This window comes from Leucopleurus acutus (assembly GCF_964270905.1).
Source record: "Leucopleurus acutus genome assembly, chromosome: 19".
Taxonomy (NCBI): Eukaryota; Metazoa; Chordata; class Mammalia; order Artiodactyla; family Delphinidae; genus Leucopleurus; species Leucopleurus acutus.
In genome coordinates, this window is record NC_139161.1 from 6,516,584 (window position 1) to 6,535,579 (window position 18,996).

Here is an 18,996-nt window from a genome sequence, read left to right on the forward strand (position 1 = left end):
ATGGAGATGGCAAGCTGGGATGAGATTCAGGATTCCAGAGGGAGAGCTGCCAGGACCCTAGAATAAAGACAGCAAGTCCAGCGTCTGTATATACTCGGTGACTGTCCCTGTGTGAGTAGCTGTGTATAGACACACACGCTCACACACACACACACACAACACACTTATACACACAGTCCAGGGTGGTGGCCCAGACTCCAGATTCTGGAGCCAAGATGCCCAAGTTCAAATTCTAACTTATCCACTTGCTAGCAGTAGAATTTGGTAAGTCACTGAACCTCTCTGTACCCAGATTCCTCCTCTGTAAAATGGGGACAATAATAAAGGCGTCCTCTTAGGGTTGTGGTGAGGATTAAATTAGTTACTGAAGGTAAAGCATTTAGGGAAGAGTACCTGTTACATCGTATATTTTTTCCTATTTCTGCTGTAACAAATTACCACAGATGTAATGGCTTCACTAACACAATACAAGTTTATTCTCTTACAATTCTGGAGACCAGAAGTATGAAATCAGTTTCACTGGGCTAAAGTCAAGACGTCAGCCGGGCTGGCTCCTTCCGGGGGCTCTGGGGAGGATCCGTTCCTGCCTTTTCAGCTCCTGGAGGCTGCGGCGTTCTGTGGACCCCGGCTGCATCACTCCGACCTTTGCTCCCACCATCACACTGTCTTCTCCTCTGTGACCTTCTTGCCTCCCTCCTATAAGAAACCTTGAGCTTATATTCAGGGCCCAGTTGGATGATCCAGAATCATCTCCCCATCCACAATCCTCAACTCTGTTACACCTGCACAGTCCCTTATGCCACAGAAGGTAACATTCACAGGTTCCGAGGGTCCAGGTGCCGCTAAGTCTTAGGACCATTGTTCAGTCCAGCACTCGTGATAAGCAATAAATAGAAGTGAATTACTATTATTATCGTTGCCACTGTGACTGCTCCCTCAGCAGCTCCCGAGTGTATCCCCAGCCCCTCCCAAGCTGTGTGGGAGAGAAAGGGATGCGGAAAGACCCCTGTCTAACTCCCAGAAGCTCCCTGAGACTAGGCCCCGAGCCCAAACCATAGCTGGCCACGATGCTGACTGTATCAGACAGAGGCCTCAGGACCTGGCTGGTCCCATGAGGGGACTGGGGGGCAGGCAGAGAGCAGATGAAGCAGGAACGTACTCAGAGGCCTCGAGTGGGTCTGAGAGGGGCCCCTGGAGCGCAGGCTAAGGCTTCCTGATGGCGCTGTATTCCGTGGGTTCCTCATGGCTCCTGCTGGGAATGCGGGTGATGAGGTGCTCTATGTTGCTATAGGTTGGCTCTTGATCTGAGGTTTCCAAAGACAGAGCTGCACAGGCAATGTCCTCCCTGAGAAAGGGAGTCTGCAATGAAGACGTCCTCGGGGTTAGAGAGGCTGGCAGGAGGCTGTGCCCATGGACGGAGGAGACCTTGGAGGAGCCTGGGGAGACAGACCCTCCAGGGCTTCTGGAGTCTTCTCCCAGGCCCCCCAGCTGCTCCCCCCTCCACTCTGCCAGGCACCTTTAGCTCCGGCCACGGCAGAAGATGCTCTCCCTCAATTCCATGCCAGGGCAGCACATTTGGCACGGAATCCCAGGTCCCTCAGCCTGTCCGGGTCTCCCCTGCCCAGCATGAGGACCGTGTCTGACCGGGCTCTGAGTCCCCCAATGCTAAGACCTGGTGTGGAGGTACTTCAAATGCCAAAAGCACACAGGAGCTCTGCCAGCAAGTCTTTCAATGGCTGCATCTTGGCCCAGCACCCACCCTCCCACGTGGGCGGGAGAAAGCCGGTCCTCAAAGGAAGGGCAACAGCGGGTCCGGTCTGAGCCCCGTAGCAGCCCCACCAAGTGCATACCATGGTGACATACTCCACTTCCTCCGCGTTGGCCTGGGCGGGGGAAGAGGACCTCGTGGAAGCCTTCTTCTGGGACGACCCAGGGTTTTCAGTCTGCTGCAGGCTCAGGTTTGCGTAGCAGATGTCGCCCTCCTTGGGCTGACGCACCTAGGAGAGGAAACACAGGTTCCTCTTCCACAGAGGGACGCGTGGCTCTCTGCTCCCCTGGGACCCCCCTCTCCCAGCTCCCTCTGCAACCCCCATCTCCTCTTAGCCTCCCACACCTCCCCCTCCCGAGCCCTCCTCCCTTCTGGCTGATTCCAGCATACGACCGGGCCCCTTCCCCGGCCCTTGCAGCTGGGCCATGAGTATATGGACATTTGGGCACAGAGTTTGTCTGATACATTTGGACCTTGGTGCTCCCGGGAGATGGAAAATAAGGAAGTGAGGGAAAGGAGTCTGGTGTCTCTGCTCTGACCTCGGGGACTCTCTTACCTGCTCTGGGGATATCTCAGCAGCTAAAAGACAAAAACAATCAGAGTTAGAAAGCCCATCCCCTCAGGTCTGGGAGAGAAAAGAGGAATTAGGCTTCGGGCTCAGAGAGAAGAGACCTGCTTCTAATTCTGATCCCTCAGATGAGAACTAAGGAGACCTCAGCCCATCCATTCCCCACGTCACAGAACTGTGCAATCAGCTGCTCAGGTGGCCCTGCCAGTTATCAACCCCCCCGGGATTAGGCTCAACCTAAAACTTCTGCTGCGATTCTGCCTGTGACGCCCCCATTTCTCCACCTGCAGGGCTCAACTCAAAGTCACACCTTCTTTCTCCAGCTATCCAGGCTGTCGGATCCCTCCCTCCCTGGCTCCCAGGGCATCTGATCTATGTCTGTCTCATCACCCTTGTCCCACTGAATTCTGGTTGGTCTTCAGGTGGGATGCGGGCTGCTGGATGGCCGAGATTGTCCCTCCCATGCCTTCCAGGTGCGGACTGTACCAGGCACAAGAGGGGCTCCATCAGTACAAGCTGTCCACGCAACGGGATGGCTCTAAGCTGTCCTCTGAGTGGAGTACCCGAGCTGGGTCATCACTGTCTGGACCAGCTCTCAGGTGCCCTCTGGTTCCTGTTTCTTTCTCTCCCTGCCCTCCCCCGGCCACCGTCACGCCCCCAGCTTCGGAGACAACAAAGAAACAAGAAAGATTTTCCCTATGATTTTTAGATACTGAGGGGGACAGAAAGTATTTTTAACTTAGGTCACGGACAATACATTGGGGGGAAAGTATGATGAACAGGAGTCAGGCTCCCGTCTCTCCAAACTACAAGATTCCCCAGGCTGTGGGGACAGAGCAGTGTTAAAGTGGGTCCCGTGAGCTCCCAGATCCCAGTGGGTTCTGAGAAAGGGAGGAGGTGCAGATAATGTGAGAACGTGGAAGTGGAGCCAGACAGGAAAAGTGTTTGGCCGAGGCCAGACCTCGTGATAGACAAGTGCAGACTCGTGAGCAGAGGCCCTTCCCTAAAGGGCAAATGTACACAGAACAAGTAGGGTAGCCTGAGAAAGGGCTGAAGGGAGGAAGGGCAAACATAGGAGTGGCCACCAGCATTCCTGAGAAAACACAGAGAACTGTGTATGAGTGTGCGCACGCACATGTGCGCATCCGTGTGCGGGCTATGTTGTGTGTGCGTGCATGAACGTGTGCTCGTGCATGTGTGTATACATCCGTGAGTGTGTGTGTGTGTGTGTTTCTCCATGCCCCCACGTCTATTCAGTGCCTCCTTGACCACCACAGGAATTCTACTAAAGTGTCTGGGGACCCTAGGAAGGCTGCCTGCCTAAGGCCATTGCCATCTCTGCCACCAGGAACCAAGCCAAGAAACAGACAGGGAGGCAGAGCAGAGAGGCAAGAGGAGCAAAGAGGGATGAGCAAGGTAGAATTGAGTCCAAAACCTCCTGGGTTCACCTCCAAGCTCCAGCCCCTCAAACTGCCAGTCGCTGTGGCCTTCGGGACGGCACCCCTTCCAGACTGTGCAGGTATTCCCTTGGGCTGATGGTTCCCGGATGACCATGCTGGCCCACACACTTCCACCCAGCCCAGCCCCAGCCCGGTGTCAGCCAGGTCCCCTCACCTTTCTTCTGTTGTTTCATTATTCTCCAAACCACAAGTGAGGTCACCAACAAGAGAAGAAGCAGCACAGCAGAGATGAAGGGAAGGAGGGTGCTGGTCTTCAGGAACACGCTACTGGGAACGACAGAGGATGCCCCAGGCACCCAGGCTCACCTCCTGTCTTTGGCCTTATCCCACCCACCTGGGAGCAGGGACAGCCACAGGCCTTGAAACCTTTCAACCTACAGGCCTGAGGTTTCCAGTCGGGGAACCCCTACTCCCAGATGCCCTCAAAGACGGTGTTTTAAAAAAAGAGAGAGGGGGGTTCCACAAGGGGTCTCAGTGGGTCTAGAAGCCAAACAGAAATTGTATGGCAAAGGCTCTGAAAAGGCCTCCCTGCTTCTAAGCTTGGCCCCTGTACAGGCTGAACAGTGTCCCTCACCCAGTAATTCATGTTCATTAGGAACTGGAGAAGGTGACTCCTTGGGAAATAAGATCTATGCAGAGGTCGCCGAGTTAAGAGGAGGTCATACTGGATGAGGATGGGCCTGAATCCAATGACTGGTGTCCTTATAAAAGGGAAATGGGGGCACACAGACACAGAGGGCAAAGGCCATGGGATGACAGAGGCTGAGATTGGAGTGATGCTGCCATAAGCCAAGGAGTGCTTGGCTCACTGGCGACCACCAGAAGCTAGGAGAGAGGCCTGGGACAGAGTCTACTTTTGAGCCCAAAGAAGGAGCCAACCCTGCCGACACCTTGATTTCATTTCTGGCCTCCTGAGCTGTGAGAGTAAGTGAGAGGAGGCCCCAGCATCCTTGAGCTTGAGGGCCCGGAGACAAACTCTGGCTGGGACCTGGGACTACAAAAGTCTCCCCTTTGGAAGAGTTTGGGCCAAGTGGGCCACATGTAACAGCAGCATCAGAGCTGGCTTACCCGCTGTTGGAGTCGGGGCTGGTTACAGCCAGGGAGTCACTGGTCTCTTCCAGGTTGACCGACACTGTGAACACGTTGATAGCAGAGGTGGCAGGAGTGGTGGCCGGCACTGCGCTGGGTGCTTGGCGTACAGACCAGGTTACACATGGCTCTGCCTGTTCACCCACCCGCAGCCTTACACATGGCTCTGAGCCGGGGGTGGGGATCATGGGCTACCTGAGGAGTCTGGAGCAGGGCCAAGGGAGAGAGCCTATAGCCTGGACCGCTCATATCTCCCTGGCCGCTAGGAGACTCAGAACCTCAGAGGCAGGTGGAGCTGGCACAGGTCCGGGGAGGACATCAAGCAGAACTTGGAAGGTTAGGGGGGGCCAGGCTTGCCTCAGGACAAGGGCAGCTGGAGTTCAGCTGGAATTCAAACACTCCGGCTGCTTATGACAGGGCCTCGGCCAGGGGCCAGTGCCTCTCACCTTATTTATCCACAAGGACATGAACAGAATGGGGGCTCTCAGGTGCTGACATACCCCAAATCTGTGACTTCAGACATGAGGACCAGCCCGGAGCAAAACCCTGAGGTTCAGGAAGAGCCTTTACTTGGGGCAAGTTCTAAAGCTTTCACAGTGGGGATGGTTACATCTCAGGAACGCTGTCAGGACTGAACGAAATGAGGCTGTGCTCTGCAAGTATAACAGGCCTCACACGTTCCTGGTGTGGTGGAGGCTCCGTTGACTGTGCGCCCACCCCCGTTGCCACAGGTGCCCAATGAGCTGGTGTCACCAGCTCTCTGCAGAAGCAGAGCCCAACAGATAAACTCGATCAGACCAAGGCACTGAGACCACTGAGCCGACACGCTCAGCGTGTTTGCATTCTGAAAGGATTTAAGAAGAGAACATCCTTAATCCCAAATGTGTAAATGGCAAATGATGGGATTTCAGGCACCCGGGAATGCGGTCCTTGGATTGTGGAGGCCTTTCCAGACCCCAGGAATTAATGGCAGCAGCCCAACTGTGCTGGGTCTTTCCCCCTGAGATGGGATATGGACCAGGGGGTGGGAGCTGCAGCTCTGAAGACCCAGCCCCAAATTCCAGAAAGAATAGGAACACCTGGGCAACGGGAGTCCCAGGAAAACATTAGCAGAAATTAGGGTCTCCGGGTGAGCCCATCACCTTGATCTCCATGGGTAATAGACTCAGGCACCGGGAAAAATAATGTGTCGAGAAAGGCTTGTCCCATCCTGGAGGAGGCCCTGGGGGCCATGAGAGCCTCTAAGGGAAGCCTTGCCCCTCCCAATCCCAGGTGGTCAGTGTGGGTTCCATGAGACCTCAGGACTCCCCCACCCCTGTGACGGTTCACTCTGAGTGACAAGTCACTAAAGAGGGACCCCAGGGACCAGGACAGAGCAGCCCCTGAAGAGACACATCTACACATACACATACGCTTACCTGGGTTAATGGTCACTTTAACTCGGACCCCAAGGTCAGTTCCAAATCTCTCAATCCCACACCAGTAAGTGTCTGCATCGTTTAGCCTGAGCTTCTCCATGGTCACGGCGATGGTGCGGCTTTTCCTATTGTCCCTGATGGACACGCGGCCGTTCTTCACCTCCTTCTCTGGTTCAGTGGTTTTAACGACGAACTTGCAGCTGCTCCAAGCAGCTCCTCGGCACCACCACTTCTCATGCGTCTCCCACCCAGGGCTGTATTGACACTTCACAGTCAACGAGTCTCCCTCTAGGCCGCTCACTGCTTTTGGGCCAGTGATGGCAGATGAGCCTGGAAAACACGAATCCATGTACCTGTCACCTCCCATCCTGAGGGCAGGGCCACAGCCTCCTGCATTGTGAATAGTTCCAATAAACCCAAGGTCCTCATGAGTTAAGTAGCAGTCAAGAAAGGAATACACCTTACACGTAAAGACCTTTTGTTCTTCAAAATCCTACCAGATCAAAGCCACCAGGAAAATCCCATAAAAGCACAACTACAGACCTTAAAGAAACAAAAATGTTGACACAGAGCAATGATAACTTCCTGTAGTTCACCCCCCCCCCCTTCTCTGTGGCCGGTAAGTCTTTCTATTTCCAGCAATGTCCTTTTGCCACCATCTCTGTGTTATGCTGGTCTGATGGGGAAGAAAGACCAGAGGACCCATCTCCACAGAAGATGACTTTGTACTGAGGACCTCAGGAGGTTCAGCTGAAACACCCCCATCACCTAGCCCTGGAGAAACTTCCTAACGGTTCTAATTGTTTCGAGCGGTTCTGCTGTAAACCACCCTGGAAGGAACGCCTTTGAAATCGACCAAAACAGTGATGCAAATCAGTCTCCCCATGCTGTGGAATCTGTAACACCCAGATCCCATTTCTCCCCATTGAATTGCTTTGGTTCCTTTGTCAAAAAGCGAATCTGTGGGCTTCCCTGGTGGTGCAGTGGTTGAGAGTCCGCCTGCCGATGCAGGGGACAAGGGTTCGCGCCCCGGTCCGGGAAGATCCCACATGCTGCGGAGTGGCTGGGCCCGTGAGCCATGGCCGCTGAGCCTGTGTGTCCGGAGCCTGTGCTCCGCAACAGGAGAGGCCACAACAGTGAGAGGCCTGTGTACTGCAAAAAAAAAAAAGCAAATATGTGAGTTCTTTATGGATTTTCCATTCGGTTCCGTTGATCCATTTGTCTGTCCTTTTGCTAATCCACACTGTCTTGAATAATAGCTTTGCAGTAAGGCAGGTATCATAAAGCAGCATTTCCCGATATATATGTTCTTACTCTTTCTTTCATTTTCTCGCCTTTGAAAGATTCAAGATACAGAGAAATGTATCTTTATTATAAGAAAAACAACACTTCAAGCATGATGAAGAATGGCATCAGTGTCAGACCCTGGGAGGTAGTGAGGACCAGGGCAATCTGGAGAGCAAACGCCCCCCGCAGAGGCGAGGCCCCTCCCACTCAGCCCACTGTCCTCTTGCAAGAAGCAAGCAGTGTAATTTAAGATCTTCTCATTTTTTCTGGAGGAGTCCAAATTCTGGGTTTGGGGTGGAACCTCTCAATTTTAAAACTCTGGCTTATTTAGAAACAACAGCCATCCAGCCCGGGCCGCCCAAACCCGTCTGCCGGCAGAGCCTGCTGTCCGGGCTCAACTCAGATCCACACGCGTAAGGGAGGTTCTTTCTGTCATTTCCCTTGTGTGTCTTTGTCAGCGTTGGTAGTAGAGATATGCTACTGTCACACAATTGATCTGGCAGATTTCCATTATTTTGCGCTCTGAGATCAGAACATAAATAGAGCAAAGGAATTTTGGTTTCTTTCGGATCTTAAAAAATGGGCTAGAAAACGATCTGGCAAATTCTTCATTGGGGCAAATTCTTTGATTACTTAAATTTTTTTCCCCATGAATATTGACCTATTTAAGCTTTTTAATTGTTCTTTAATAAATTCTGTCCTTTTGTTTTGTTTTTCCCCAAAAGATGTCTATTTTACAGTGTATTAGCATAAAGTTCTGCAAATATAAAGTATCCTTTAATAATTAAATTTTTCATACCTATTATAATGACACATTTTGATGACATGTGCTGTTTTATTTCATTGATTACATGTGTCACAAGATTTCCTCCTTCATGTTTTTCCTCTCCCTCTTCCTCTTTCTTTTTTCCTGTGCTAAACCATTTTGAGATTTAGTTGGTAAATGTTACTGTCTTTAGTTTTAAGTTATTAATTTCTCATAGATATAATTTTATTTCCTTGAGATTACCACGTATCTTTTTCTAATTTGCTAAGTTTAAAGCTGGGATAATTTTCTTCCTTTCTAAAGTTAAATAAAGCATGTTGAAAACTAAGAATTTACTTCTGTCCACTTTTAAAGTTAAGATATAATTCGCATATCATAAATTTTACACTTTGAAAATGTATACTCCCGTGGGTTTTAGGATATTCACAAAGTTGTACAACCATGAACTCTATCCAATTCCAGAATGTTTTCATCACCCCAGAAAGAAGCCCTGTACACATTAGCAGTGACTCCTCACCTACCCCTTCCCTGAAACCTCTGGAGACCACGAATCTTTCTGTCTCTATGGACTTGCCTTTCTGGACATTTCATGTAAATGGAAGCATACAATATATGATCTTTTTTGTCTGACTTCTTTTACTTAGCATAATCTTTTTAAGATTCATCCATGTTATAACATGTATCAGTATTTCATTCCTTTTTCTGGCTGAACATTATTCCATGGTGTGGATCTGCCACGTTTTGTATATCCATTCATCACTTCATGACATTTGGGTTGTTTCCACTTTATACATAATTTTGGAACACTGTAAAAGTGCTTTTCTTATAAAACAAAGTATGAATCTATCCTCTGACCTAGCAATTTCACTTCTAGGTATTTATCTAAGAGAAGTTAAAAACAAATGTCCACAGAAAAGAATTTTTATCACAGCTTTATTTATAATACCAACATATTAGAAGTAACTCAATGGAGTGGGAGGTTGGGGTGAGCAGATGTGAGCTTTTATATAGAGGATGGAGAGACAGCACGGTCCTACTGTGCAGCACAGGGAACTATAGTCAATATCCCGTGATAAACCCTAATGGAAAAGAATATATTTTAAAGGAACGTATATATATGTATAACTGAGTCACTTTGCTATATAGCAGTAATTAACACAACACTGTAAATCAACTATACTTGAAAGAAAGAGAGAAAGAAAGAGAGAAAGAGAGAAAGAAAGAAAGAAAGAAAGAAAGAAAGGAAGAAAGAAAGAAAGAAAGAAAGAAAGAAAGAAAGAAAGAAAGAAAGAAAGAAAGAAAGGAAGGAAGGAAGGAAGGAAGGAAGGAAGGAAGGAAGGAAGGAGGAAGGAAGGAAGGAAGGAAGGAAGAAAGAAAGAAAGGAAGGAAGGAAGGAAGGAAGGAAGGAAGGAAGGAAGGAAGGAAGGAAGGAAGGAAGGAAGAAAGAAAGAAAGGAAGGAAGGAAGGAAGGAAGGAAGGAAGGAAGGAAGGAAGGAAGAAGGAAGGAAGGAAGGAAGGAAGAAAGAAAGAAAGAAAGAAAGAAAGAAAGAAAGAAAGAAAGAAAGAAAGAAAGAAAGAAAAAGAAACTCAAATGTTCACCAACAGGGGAACAGGTAAACAATTAGTAGCATATTCGTAGTAACAGCATAGTACAGAATAATAAGAAGGAGTGAATTAGTGATACAAAAAAAAAACAACATGGATGAATCTCAAAAACACACTGTGTGAAAGATCAAAAGAGAATAAACTTCATGATTCCGTTTATGCAAAGTTCTACATTAGGCAAAATAACCTTCGGTGATAGAAATTACAACAGTGATTCATGGGTGGGGGAAAGATTGGGAGGGACACTAAAGAACTCCAGGTGATGGAAATGTTCTGTATCTTGATAGGTGATACAAGTTACACGAATTTGTCAAAACTCAGAATTATACACCTAAGATCTATACATTTCACTATATGTAAATTATACCTTAATTTAAAAGACTCTTATGGGATGCATCTGGAGTTATGCTTAAGGACATTTTATAACGTTAAATGCGTCTATTAGAAAAGTAAAAAGGACTTAAATTTAATAAACATATATTTCAGAAGTTAAACGAAAAACAGAAGGAGGAGTAGGAGGAAAGAAGAAAGTAGAAGAAAGGAAATAATGAAGTTAATAAAAATTAATGAAGTGGAAAAAATCATATAATAAGGAAATCAAAAAAGCCTAGAGTTGGTTAAAAATAAATAAATAAATAACCCTAATTAGATATTCATTACAGAAAGAGGGAGGTCTAAATAATGAATATCAGGAATGAAAATGGGGACATCAGTACATATCCTGCACACATTAAAAGGATTATAAGGACTTCCCTGGTGGCACAGTGGTTAAGAATCCGCCTGCCAATGCAGGGGACACAGTATCGATCCCTGGTCCGGGAAGATCCCACGTGCCGCGGAGCGTGCGCCACAACTACTGAGCCCGCGCGCCTCGAGCCTGTGCTCTGCAACAAGAGAAGCCACCGCAGTGAGAAGCCCGCGCACCGCAACGAAGAGTAACCCCCGCTCGCCACAACTAGAGAAAACCCGCGCGCAGCAACGAAGACCCAATGCAGCCAAAAACCAAAAAAGCTAACAAGAGGATAAGGCAATAATAGGGTAGGATAATAAAAGGATATCTAGATAAGATTATGGCAATAAATTTGAAATTTTTTGGAATAAACAGATGCCTAGCAAAAATAATACAATGTGCTAAAACAACACAAAAAGAAAAAGAAATCTGAATAATCTTACAACTAATTAAATAAACTAAATCCATTATTAAAAACCTCTCCAAAAGAAAACTCGAGACTTCTATAGCTTCAATGGAGATATCTATTTACTAAACATTGAAGGAAGAAGTCATGTCTACCTTACACAAAAGAATTCTGAAACAAAGGAAAGGAGGATGCAATCCCAAATCCATTTAATGAGACTGGCATAATCTTGATGCCAAACCCTGACAAGGGCAGTGCAAGAAAGAAATATTATAAGCAAATATCACTCATGAATATAAGTGCAAAGGTCTGAAATGAAAACTCAGCAAGCTGAATCCAGGGCATCTTTTTAAGATTCATGCATATGTTATAACGTGTGTCAGTATTTCATTCCTTTTTATGGCTGATCACTGTTCCATGGATCTGCCACATTTTGTATATCCATTCATCAGTTCACAACATTTGTTTTTCCCACTTTACACTAAGATCCCACATGCCGCGAGGTCAACACCCATTCATGATTTTCTAAACATTCTTAGCAAATGAAGCGCAGAACATGCTTCATCTGATAAAGACCATCTATTAAAAGCCCCAGGGCTTCCCTGGTGGCGCAGTGGTTGAGAGTCCGCCTGCCGATGCAGGGGACACGGGTTCGTGCCCCGGTCCGGGAAGATCCCACATGCCGCGGAGCGGCTGGGCCCGTGAGCCATGGCCGCTGAGCCTGCGAGTCCGGAGCCTGTGCTCCGCAATGGGAGAGGCCACAATAGTGAGAGGCCCGCGTACCGCAAACAAACAAAAAAAAAGCCTCAGCAAATACCACAATTAATGTGAGACATTAGCATATACTTTGTAATAATGTGTTAACCTGGACATTGATTCTGTATCCACTTTTCTGTACATGTGCTGTTTTCTGAAATTCTGACCAACGTAGTGAGACATGGAAAAATATAAAATATATAATTATTGGGGGGAAATAATAACATTTATAGAAAATTTTTAAATCTTAAGTTTAAAAGGATTTTCATTTATAATGGAATTCAATAGAGTGGCTAAAGCCACAATAAATATATTAAAATCAATGGCTTTCCTATAAACCAGCAACAAGTAGTTGGAAAATAAAATAGAAAAGTGCTCATTTACAGTAGTAATAAAGGTGTATTAAATACCAAGAAATAACTTTAACAGAAACAATCAGGACTTATAGAAAAAAAACCATACACAAACACAATGAAGTTTTCTTGACAGACATAAAGGTTTAAATATAAGAGAAGAGCTCTGTTATGATCCTGAATGAAAATGCTGTATACTGTAAAGATTTTCCTCCTTCCCAAATACATTTATAGATTTAACTCAAAACCCCCAGAACATTTTTAGAGCATGTACATTTTTTTTCAGATAATCTCCATCTATACACATGTGTGTATATATATGAATATGTATGGCTATGTAATAAATATTATATTTAATATGTGCTAGAGATTATTTGAATAAATGAAGAGACAAGAATTTTTAACATATTAAAGATGAGCAGTAAGGAGGGACTTGCCTGCCAGGTATCAAAATAGTACCAGGCCAGGGGCTTCCTTGGTGGTGCAGTGGTTAAGAATCCGCCTGTCAATGCAGGGGACAAGGGTTCGATCCCTGGTCCAGGAAGATCCCACATGCCGTGGAGCAGCTAAGCCCATGTGCCACAACTACTGAGCCTGCGCTCTAGAGCCCACAACCCACAACTACTGAGCCCGCGTGCCACAACTACTGAAGCTCTCGAGCCTAGAGCCCGTGCTCCACAGCAAGAGAAGCCACCACAATAAGAAGCTTGCACGCCACAGCGAAGAGTAGCCCCTGCTCTCCACAACTAGAGAAAAGCCCATGTGCAGCAACAAAGACCCAACGCAGCCAAAAATAAATAAATATTTTTAAAATAAATTAAAAAAAATAAAATAGTACCAAGCCATAATAAAGAAACCAGTTTGTGAATATAACAAGACTGTATACACATATCAATAGGACACAGTCAATAGCCTAAAAACAGACCTAGTCTATTTAAGAATTTCACATATACCATAGAAGACTAAAACGATAAACAGAGAAGGGAAGGGTTAAGGCATAACCCTATCCTGTCACCTCTCAGTGTGCCCCATTTAGGTAAATATAGAGAGATTAAGGAGGTCAGCATAAAATAGCAAAGCATTTTTTAAACTGAAAGAAAACAGAAGTGAATCTCTATAAAATTCCTGGATGACAGGGAGATCTTTCGAAACTTGAAATCAATGGACAACAGGAAACAAGAAAGAGTTAGTAGTGAATTTGACTGCATGCAAATATAGCACTTGGACATACCAATAAAAAAAGACTGAAAAGGCAAAGAACAGACTGAGAGAAATATTTAGAACAAACAACATAGAAAAGGATTAATAGAGTTTCTCTCGATTAAGAGTGTATAGAAGAAAAACATTAATACCCCATTTGGAAAACTGATGAGAGGTAAGAGGCAAGTCACAAAGAGGAAATTCAGCAGCTAATAAAATTCAAATGTTTCATTTAAATAATCTAGCAAATAAGAAATGTGGAAGACAACACCTTTTTTCACATAACAGACCAATCAAGTTTTGATGACTCACTTTTTTGCTGACGGGGGCCAGGTGGTCCAGGCACTGTGAGAATATGCTGGAAGGAATGTAGCTGGTTCAGCCATACAGAAAGCCATATGGCAGTCATATGTACCAAACACAGTCATGCCCTTTGCTCCAGTAATGCTACCTCTAGGATTTGGTTCTCAGGAAATAATCAAAGAGGCTAACAAAAAGGGTGTGCACGAAGATTCATCACATAATTAGCAAAAATAAAGGAAACAAAGTTAACTTCCACCAATTAGGGAAATAAGTATATAATGAAATATAATGCAAACACTGCTACTTATGCTTAGAAATATTTTTAATTATGTGGAAAATTCTCATATGAAGTGAAAATAAGGGTGTTAAAAAATTGTATGCAGTATAACACCAATGAACTTTTAAAATATGCATAGAAATCAAAGCTTAAACATAAATAAACCAAAATCTTAACAACTGGTCACCTCGGGCATTAAGACAGACATAAGGTTTTTTTGCTTTTGTTTTTGTTTTGATTTTTATTTATTTATTTTTGGCTGTGTTGGGTCTTCGTTTCTGTGAGAGGGCTTTCTCTAGTTGCGGCGAGCGGGGGCCGCTCTTCATCGCGGTGCGCGGGCCTCTCACTGTCGCGGCCTCTCTTGTTGTGGAGCACAGGCTCCAGACGCGCAGACTCAGTCGTTGTGGCTCACGGACCCAGCTGCTCCGTGGCATGTGGGATCTTCCCAGACCAGGGCTCGAACCCGTGTCCCCTTCATTGGCAGGCAGATTCTCAACCACTGCGCCACCAGGGAAGCCCCAGACATAAGGTTCTTTTATTTTTCCTAGTTCTTCATTTTTTTCCTGTACTTTCCCAAGTGTCAACAATGAGCATTTACTACTTTCAAAATCATAGGAAAAACGAATGCCTGGACAGGGCTGTTTAATAGTGTGGTAGGCAGAGCAATGGCCCCCAAGGATGTCTGTGTCCTAACCCCCAGAATCTGTGAATATGTTCACCCTTACATGGCAAAAAGGGACTTTGCAGATGTCATTAAATTAGGGATGTTGAGATGGAGAGATTATCCTGGATTATCCCGGTGGCCCAATATAATCAGAAAGGTCCTTAACTGAGGGAGGCGGGAGGGTCTGAGTCAGGGAAGGAGTGATGATAATGGAGCCGGGGCTGAAGTGATGTGGGACCACACGCCAAGGAAAGCAGGCAGCCTCTGGACTTCCCTGGCGGTCCAGTGGTTAAGACTCCGCACTTCCACTTCAGGGGCCGCAGGTTTGACCCCTGGTGGTCGGGGAAGTTCCGCACGCCACAGGGTGTGGCAGGCAGCCTCTGGAAAGCCTCTGGAAGTCGAGGAATCAAATTTTCCTCCTAGAGCCACCAGAAGGAGCGCTGCCCTGTTGACTCATTTTAGACTTCTTATCTCTAGACTGTAACATTATAAATTTGTGCTGTTCTAAGCCACTAAGATTGTGGTCATTTGTCCCAGCAACCCTAGGATTCTAACGCGGATGGCCATTCCATCTTTAGTTGTCATTGAGTAACAGATCTGACCCTTGAACTCGACTGAGCATTTAGTATCAGCTCTAACCCTTGGACCATCTGCTCCACTCACTTCTTGGACCCCTCTTCCAGGTCCCCACTCCCCATCAACCTGTGCTGTGGGAACCCTCCTGGCACAGAGGCAGCCTGGAGCTCCAAGAAGCAGCATCCTCCCTGGGCATGGTTACTCGCAGCCCAGATGATCAGGAATAATCCTAGGTCAGGTGGAAGCTAAGCCCCAGGGGGAGGTGAGCGGCTCACGGTCAGTGAGTGACAGTTGGGACTGGACCCCATCTCCGGCTCAGCAGGGGACATCAGCTAATTTCCACTCTGGGTCAGCACGTCTGGGGTCTTGTCCACCTCTGCCACCACTTACGGTGAGGCTTAAGTTGGACAAGACAGCTCATTTTTCTCTGAAAAATAGCGTCATTAAGACTCTTTTCTCATAGAAAATGAATGCTATAAAGCCCGGTGGGAACTTTCTGGGGTATCTTCTCGTGTACTTTTAAAACAATGAACCCTTGCAAAGAGGGAAGTAGTGTGGGTTAAATGTGTTACTTGCAATCGGAAGTTCTATGGGAAAGGCTGATGACAGGTGGCACAGAGGTTCCCACTTGAGACTGGCTTCCTGTTAGTGCACAGCTGAGCCTGTCCCACTTCAGACAGATATTCCCGCTCTGCCTCAATCACTCCTAAACCATATACACACGCGTGCGCGCGCACACACACACACACACACACACACACACTACTCTCACATCTGCTCACCGTCAAGTTCCCCTGTTCCCAGAAGTCAGGGAAAAAAGCAATCCTTTACGTGCATTCCCTGCTTTGCTTGTCAATTTGTCCCCTGACTTCTCACCCCAAATCTATCTTCTCTGTTTCTACACCGAAACTCAAGGCTGAGCACCCACAAGCCACCCGCAGCCACCGGCAGGAGGAGAGCCACACATCTCTCTCCTCCCCAGAGACCTTTTCCCCAGAGATAATAGTATCCTCCCAATCGGCCCCAGCAGGCTGTTGTGAAGTGTGTAAGGAAGCCACAAGGCCTCTCTGTTCCTCAAACGTACCACGGCCAAGCTCATTTCCACATCAGAGCCTTGCTGTGCCCGGTGCCTGAAAAGGCGTCCCTGATCTGAAGTGCCCGTTCCTTCTCGTCTCCCAGGTCTCAGCTCAGAAAGCGCCTCCTCAGAGGGCTCCTTCTAAGCCCACCCTATCGAAAGCACAGCCACCACCCCCCGAGTCAGGGCATCTAGCTCAGCTCTGTTCACAGCACGTGTCACTGCTTGGAAGCATCATTTTCATTTCTATGCCTGATGGAATGAACGATCCAATCAGACCACATAAAAGAGTCACGGGTCACAAAGGGATGTCCGGTGGTCACGCCCTCTGGAGACTCAGGTCCAAACGCAACCACAGAAACTTTTCTCAGGAGAACACGACTGCTCCTAATTCTTCTCTCTGCTCCTTAATTATTTTCTTATGGAGATATAATTCACATACCATGTAATTCACCCTTTTAAAGTGGACAGCTCAGTGCTTTTGTAAGATACTCCCAAAGATGTGCAAACATCACCACTAATTCCAGAACACTGTCATCATCTCAAAAGAGAAACCCCATACTCATTAGGCGTCCCTTCCCCTTCCTCCCTCCCCCAGTCCCTGGCAACCACTAATCTACTTTCGGTCTCTATGAATTTACATATTCTAGACTTTTCATATGAATGGAATCATACAAAGTCCAGCCTTTTGTGTCTGGATTCTTTCACTGAGCTTAATCCAGGTTGTAGCAGGTGTCAGTACCTCATTCCTTTTCATGACGAGTAGTATACCATGGTATGAGTATACCACGTTTTATTTATCCATCCATCAGTTGATGTGCATTCAGATTGTTTCCGCTTTTTAGCTATTATGGACTATGTTGCCCTGAACATTTGCATACCAGTTTTTTGTGTTTTTTTGTTTGTTTGTTTGTTTGTTTGTTTTTGCAGTACGCAGGCCTCTCACTGTTGTGGCCTCTCCCGCTGCGGAGCACAGGCTCCGGACGCGCAGGCTCAGCGGCCATGGCTCACGGGCCCAGCCGCTCCGCGGCATGTGGGATCCTCCCGGACCGGGGCACGAACCCGTGTCCCCTGCATCGGCAGGCGGACTCTCAACCACTGCGCCACCAGGGAAGCCCCCCCCCTTGACTTTTAATCAAAATGGTATCCATGGGACTTCCCTGGCGGTCCAGTGGTTAAGACTCCAAGCTTCCAATGCAGGGGGTGCGGGTTCGATCCCTGGTTGGGGAACTAAGATCCCACATGCCACACGGCGTGGCCAAAAAAAAAATGGTATCCATCAACCTCAAGTTGGCTTCAACCCTGTGTCTCTGCTCACGTCCCTGTCCCCTTTTCCTCTTCATTCTACAAAGCTAACCTCCTCTCGACCTTTCCATTCTACTATTTCCTTCCCCAAAAGCCTAGAACTGCCTCTCCCTCTCCATCTGGCAAACTCCCGCTTCCCTTCCTTCCAGGCCCCCTTCACCCTCACCCCTTCCCGAGAGCCCTTCCTTGCTCATAAAACTTTCTGGAAGGCGACAGTGCAGGAGCGATTATTCGCCAGTTCTCCTGAGCAGCTAGGGTGCCTCTGCTTTTCTGTGACCAGTGGGGGCCATCCGTCTGTCCATTTTGAATGACCAGCCCCTGGGTGGTTCTAGGTTCATCATGAAGACCACGCCCCATATTTCTGCATCGGCCGCTGTGGGCACCGCAACACAAGGGTGAGGGATTGAGTGGATGAAACACACAGGCTCACGACTGGGAGGAACTACTTAGAAAGGGGGTTGGTTTCTCAGCAGGACACCTTGCTGGGCTCCCCCCTCCCTCTGCCAGCCACTTCCTCCTGCCCCATAGGCTTTTTCCGAGAGAACAGACCCAGGCCCAGCTCACCTGCGAGCCGGCGGAGGAGATAGAACAGCAGCAGCAGGTGCATTTTCTCCTCACACGGGTCCTCCTTGGTGGAGCGTGTCAGCGAGAACCAACTGCAGTCTGCTTCATCTTCCAGCCCTTCTGCGTTCACTTATTCTCACTCTTGAACTTCCTCCTTCAGGCCCTTCCCACTGACGAATGAGACTCAAAGAGGAAGGAGGTGGAATGGGTGAAATTTCAAGGCAGTTGGCAATTCAAGAAGTGATCACAAATAAGCTTTTGAGAAGTACCTCCCTGTCCGGAGCCATGATGGGTTCTCTAAAAGGAGAACTTTGCTCCTTCTTGGCCTTGAAGTTTGCAGACCCACCAGTTCTGAGCAGCTCTTACTCAGTCCTTCTCTGTTGGTGGGAAGACTGGGATGGGGGAAACCCAGCCCCACTGGAGAAGTCGCGGGGAGCTAAGGCTGATGAACACAATGTCCTAAATGTGTAATTTCAAGCGTAGCCAAATTCTCGGGAGCCTGGAAGGTCAGGAGTTCCACTGTATCACAGGGAGCTTGAGCCAAAGTCAGAGAAGAGATTGTAGGTTCCAATCTAGACCAGAGATTGGAATGAGGGGGTGAGGGGGTAACAAAACCCAGACTACCTACTAAAAGAAAGGGGCTCAAAGAGTAGGGACACAGGTATTCCCCGGGGGTCCAGTGGTTACGGCTCCGCACTTCTTCCACTGCAGTGGGCACGGGTTCGATCCCTGGTCGGAGAACTAAAAAACAGAGTAGGGACAAGTGAGCAGGGAACTACTGGTCCAATGGGCAAGAGGGGCCTCTGTCCTGAGAACATACCAGGAA

General features: G+C 47.5%; 1 protein-coding gene across 1 annotated transcript; it reads right to left on the reverse strand.

Moving 5' to 3' along the window:
* Positions 1–455: 455 nt before the first annotated feature.
* CD300LF (CD300 molecule like family member f) lies at positions 456–18,279 on the reverse strand. The gene is made up of 8 exons (XM_082860659.1): positions 18,171–18,279; positions 6,304–6,633; positions 4,865–4,985; positions 3,951–4,063; positions 2,325–2,347; positions 1,851–1,997; positions 1,160–1,359; positions 456–696 (listed from the first exon to the last, which is right to left on the reverse strand). The coding sequence occupies exons 1-7, from the start codon at positions 18,211–18,213 to the stop codon at positions 1,204–1,206; spliced, it is 933 nt and encodes a 310-aa protein (XP_082716785.1). The 5' UTR covers positions 18,214–18,279; the 3' UTR covers positions 456–696; positions 1,160–1,203.
* Positions 18,280–18,996: the final 717 nt, after the last annotated feature.